At 36.6% G+C, this 5,407-nt stretch overlaps 1 protein-coding gene across 1 annotated transcript; it reads right to left on the reverse strand.

Annotated features, from left to right (window-relative positions):
* Window positions 1-3,616: 3,616 nt before the first annotated feature.
* Window positions 3,617-5,407, reverse strand: LOC148844261 (uncharacterized). The gene is made up of 2 exons (XM_088956537.1): window positions 4,838-5,407; window positions 3,617-4,533 (listed from the first exon to the last, which is right to left on the reverse strand). Exons 1-2 carry the CDS (start codon window positions 5,402-5,404, stop codon window positions 3,649-3,651), a joined length of 1,452 nt encoding a protein of 483 aa, XP_088812663.1. The 5' UTR covers window positions 5,405-5,407; the 3' UTR covers window positions 3,617-3,648.

A 5,407-nucleotide genomic window follows, 5' to 3' on the forward strand; every position in this document is an offset into this window, starting at 1 on the left:
TTACTTAACATTGAGGACAATGTTAAATTTAAGTATGGGGGGAGGAGATTGCAATTTTTGTGAACCCAAGAGCATGAGCATGGTATGATTGCATTATTATTTTTTTTTTTGAAATATGCTTTAGCTTAAGTTTGTGATTGCTGGATTTTTCTTGATGAGTAAAAGTCTATGATAAATTCTTGATTGAAATCAAATATGTCCTACAAAAGGAAAAATGCTAATCCTGAGGATTGATTGATTCTTGTGTTAACTATATTGTATAATGAAAGTTGAAATTCTTGAGCACATTATGTCATGATCATGTGAATTGTGTGCAACTTGGTGAATGCTTATGTGAGATATATGGAATAATATGATCATTATGTGATATTCTAGAACTTGTTTGATTAGCTTTGAGGCGAAATCCTAGACAACATATTACTTTGGAGATGATTTAGGCCATATTTGGATCGTTTAAGCTTTTTCAAGTCAACCTTGATATATTTCAATCCTTAATTACCCTTTTGAGCCTTTTCAAAAGAATGACATATGCAAAGCATATGATTAGCCACCATTCAAATTCTTTTATTTAATACTCATTGTACTTAACCCGAAAAACCATGATCTACCCTTTAATAGAGCTTAAATTTACACAATGATGTTGATGAATGAAAGAAGGGAAGATGAAAGAAAAAGAAAAAAAAAAGTGTTGATAAAGAAAGAAAAGAGGCTTCAGAAATATATCATGAGCTTAAAATTATGTGTTGAAAAGTTTATTTACTACCCAAGAAGATCAAAAGAAATAAGTTTGAGGGTTGTAATACATGTGAAAAATAAAGAATATGGGGATATCTAGAAAGTACATTTATATGTGCATATCTTTTTATGCTCTTTTGCTTTGTAATTCCTTATCCTTTCTTTATTAGCCCCTACATAGGACTCACGTTACAAGCTTAATAAAGACCTATTGAAATAAAATTTTATGATTGTCTACATTAGTGGAGAAGAACTATAAAGAACAAGCCTATGGAATATCCAAAATTTTCAAAGATCTATTGATTTGCATAATTTAAAATAAGAATCATGCATGTCATTTGAAAATTGACAAAACATACACACACACGCACACACTTCAATTTTCATGATGAGATTTTGTTAGCATAAAATTCATGATAAATCTTGGATAGTATTTTGAATGCTTCCTAAGTTATACACCTTATATAACCTTTGAGGCATATACTTTAGAAAATCAAGATAAGCAAAACATGATCAATTCATGAGCTTAAATATGATTTTATTCATATTTTTATCGGAGACGATCAAAAGCTAAGTTTGGGGGTATTTGATAAGTTTATATTTGTACATATTTTCATACCTCTAATTTGATGATTTTGGTAATAGTGTTTTTGGAATTAGTATGGTATTGCACTAATTATGATGAAATTATCTTGCAAGATGATTTAGAGTTTAATTGTGCAATTTTAAGGAGGAATTTGATTTAATTAATCAAGATAATCATAGAGGAAGGACCATACAGCAATGATGCTCCATGATGTAGCCATGAAGGAGAGAATCCATTGAAATCGGATTTGATATGTATGCACAAAAATCGGGAAATTTCCTATTTTGATATAATTCTCGTATTTTGGGCATAATTTTCTGCCTACAATTCAGATTGAAGTGATTTAAACGGATAATTAAAGCTAAGAGATAGGGCTACAACTCTTGTGTTTATCACTCAACCTAATTCCACCGCCAACTAAGTGAAATTGGAGCTACAAGTTTGAGGTCTAACAGTTGACAGTGCAAAAGAGATATGATTTCAACTGAGATAAAGGTTAAGAGACCTAATTTTTATTGAATTTGGAGTCTTCATTGAGAAGCAATTGAGGGGATGCTGCACTATAAAAAGGACCGCAGATTTAAGGCAAGGGGGCACATCTTTAGAGAGAATTCAATAAAGAAGAGAAGAGGAAGCAATCTTAGCACATCAGAAGAGAAGATGGAGCAATTTCAGCATGTCAGAGAAGGAGATGAAGAATCCGAATTCAAGAGGGAGAAAGGCTTTGTTTCTGCACTTGTCTTCTACCTTCAAAGGCTAAAGTTTTTTTGTTATTCTATTCATTATTTGATGTGTTTTTGTTGTGTTTCTCCTTTAATTTTCTTAAATATGTTGAATTTAATGATGTCTAGCTAAATTCTCTTAACTAGGGTTTACATGGATTTTGATCTTAAGATTATATAGTTATTTGTTTAATTCAATTTAAGACCTTTATTATTTGCTTGAGGAATTTTTATTGCTATGGTTAATGTTTTAAAAGAACTGGCCAATCTTTTAATGATTTGATGATTCATGCATGACTAACCAAATTATTATTATGAATTAGATCCCTAGGCAATAAAAATTGTGTGATAGACTATGATATCGAAAAATGATTAGCTCATGTGTGGGAATCAAGGAAGCTTAGTGAGTCAAATTCCCTTCTACGATTAGAGGTTTCCAAAGAAACTAATGCTTATTTTTCTTTTTGATAACCACTTAGAAATTTGAGGGTAGAATTGGATTAATAAATGATTAATATGATTTGAGAAAACTTGTTAATTAATTTAGGGAAATCCACTATCACATGCAAATAACTTTAATATACCTTAGGGTAATTTTGGTATTGAGTTGGATTAAATAGGCAATTATATAACCTTGATTTAATGAAATCTAAAACCTAACTGCGTTCATTCATCAATTCAGTTTTTATTAAGTTATTAGATTTGCATTAATTATTTACTGGCCCCACACTGAGGGCCGGTTGGTTATGGAGAATCTCCTGAGGCTAAAATACATGGACTGTAGTTAGAAAATGAATGCACTACAAAGAAATTTTGGTGGAAAGGAACTCTCATTTCATTATAGGATGGCTAAGTAAGCAGAATCCGCATAGACACATATTAAGCGAAATCACAGCGGTAGCAATGGGGAAAAGGAAAATATACATATAGACTCCAAGATCAAAAACAATATTGTTGATAGGATGGCAAATGGAGAGGTAAAAGAAGCCAAATGTTTTGCAATCAGAACCCTCAAACTGTGGTGCTAAATAGAAGTCCCTTTAAAGTCAATGCCTTGGTTTGGGGTTTGGGGATAGATAGAAGTCCCTCTGAAAAGAACCTAATCAGGCAAGGAATCCTGATACAAGATATGATGTGTGTGTTGTTTGGTTAAGAAGAAGTCATGTCCAACTTCAAATCCTTCAAACCAGCAACCAGGCTTTGGCAATCTGATTCATCCGACACCCTCGTGAAGCCACAAATCTTTCCTTATTGCAATTGCTTCTGCCTGTACAGAAGAAGCATTAATTAACAAAAAAAATTAGATGACACCCGAAGGGCATTTGTGATATTAAATTAGCACGTTTTAAAAATTTGATACTGGATTGACGCATTTTAAAGTTGGGGGATGAAAGTAAGACTGAACCCAAATTACAGGGTACTAATAATCTGCAATTTTCCCTTTTTTTCTTACTGAACATTTGAAGAGATTAAGAAATAATTTTTGTAAAAGAGAGTGTTGACTGTTGATACAATTAGCTAGTTTCATTCAACAAGCAATCAAATAACTAAGGTACATAGCAGACAAGCGCAAGTTTCAGAACTACTCCTTTCCCGGACGAAGCATCAGACTCTGTTGCCATGGTTTCCACCTCTGCGGGATCTCCACATTCCCCAACTTTTCATCCATGTAAATATCAATCGAATGCCGTGACTGAGGATAAGCAAGGTCATCAGGGCCAGCCAAGTGATAACTGCTACTTTCAGTTGACGATCCAGGTCATGTATACCAGTTGGTGTCAAGGCAATTATGGAAAACAAGTACGTCAATACCATAGCCGTGATGGCAATCCACATTGTTGCAATCATCACCCACATGTAAATCCTATTCTTCAACGGCAACCCACTAATGATCAGTAGGATTACGCTTAGAGAGGCAATGAAACCCGTGGTATTGCAGCGGTAGAGTCGCCGGAATTCTTTCCGAGGATTAGGACCATAGGCCAATATGGACTTCCCAGCATTGTATTGATAATCTGGTTGAGGTGGTGGTGCAATAATTCCAGCTGAAGCATCAAATTTCTGGCTATTGTCTTGCCAAACACCACCAGGAGGGTTTACTCCGACTTGAAAAGCGATGGTTGCAATCAATATTGCCACCACGATCAGTGCCTGCTCCACCTCCTTAACTCTCTCTTTTTGCTTTCCGTAATGGGTGGTAGTAGTTCCCTTTTTCGAGGCAGCTGGTTGGCCATGTGCAGGAGCTTGTCGATCATGTTCATCAGCCTGAAGAAAATGGAGGTGATGATTAGCCCATATAATATCATTGCCATTTCGTGCTGCCGGCGGGATTTCCCTAGCTCTTAAAGCTCCGGAACCTCGAAGAAACTCCTCTATCTCCATGTCTCTCATGTCTCTTGGACTTCTTGTCAGAACATCCAACGCCGTGACGGAGTTGACATTCAAAACGTTTACTTTAATTGCGGTTTCGCTAAGCAGATATCTAATGGTCTGCACAGTAAGTGTTCGACATTTCATCAAACATTATTAGCTTAATGTGAGTCTACGACTAGCAAGTATTACAACTTGATATATTTTAGTTTCAAAATCAAACAAATTGGGCATGTGCAACCCAGAAGGTCATAACCCGCTCTTGTTTTTCAAATCTGTTAGTGGAATCCACTTAATTAATGAATACTGGTTTCAAGCAATATGCCAATTGATATTGCTCTTGAAAGAAAATTAAACGAATGTCGTGTATATCTAACCAAAATCAAAAGCGATCGAAGTTAGGTAAGAAGCATGAAAAACTTACATCAATCTGCCGATCAGCTACTGCAAGATGCAGGATTGTGTTGCCATCATCATCTTTGGAGTTCACAAATTCGTGATCACCAGTTGAATTCACCAGCAGCTTAAGCGCCTCTAAGCGGTCATGTTTCACGCAGAGGTGCAGAATAGTCTGCCGACAATCCACAAGGGCTCGGGTCGCTTGGGGTCTTAGCCGAAGTAGCTCTTTTACCACCTCCACTTGGCCTTGGACTGCTGCTAGATGGAGAGGGGTATTGCCATCCCGATCTTGAGCAAGACAAACATCTGGGTTGATGAAGAGCAGCTCTCTTACCAGGTGAAGATGCCCATTTGCGGAGGCCAAGTGAAGGGGTGTTTGTCGCCGTCGTATGTCAGGTTGGGTAGCGAGATCAGGCTTGCAGCGGAGAAGCTCTCTAGCAAAATCGAGGTGGCCGAGCACAGATGCTATGTGCAGAGCAGTCTCGGCGGCACAAACCACGCTGGCTCTATGAAGAATGAGCTCGTCCTGCCGGAGCAATTCGTGCATGGAATTTATACTCCCTTCTAAGGCTGCTTCCCGAAGCCTCTGCATTCT

Source organism: Nelumbo lutea, chromosome 8, assembly GCF_056320005.1.
Source record: "Nelumbo lutea isolate HS-2025 chromosome 8, American lotus-T2T, whole genome shotgun sequence".
Lineage (NCBI taxonomy): Eukaryota > Viridiplantae > Streptophyta > Magnoliopsida > Proteales > Nelumbonaceae > Nelumbo > Nelumbo lutea.

Bases quoted from the DNA above. Each gene is read 5' to 3' on its own strand.
- LOC148844261 (XM_088956537.1), bottom strand. From the start codon at position 5,404: ATGCAGAGGCTTCGGGAAGCAGCCTTAGAAGGGAGTATAAATTCCATG. The intron at 4,534-4,837 runs GTAAGTTTTTCA...CTTACTGTGCAG, and splicing joins TAGCTGATCGGCAGATTGAT to ACCATTAGATATCTGCTTAG.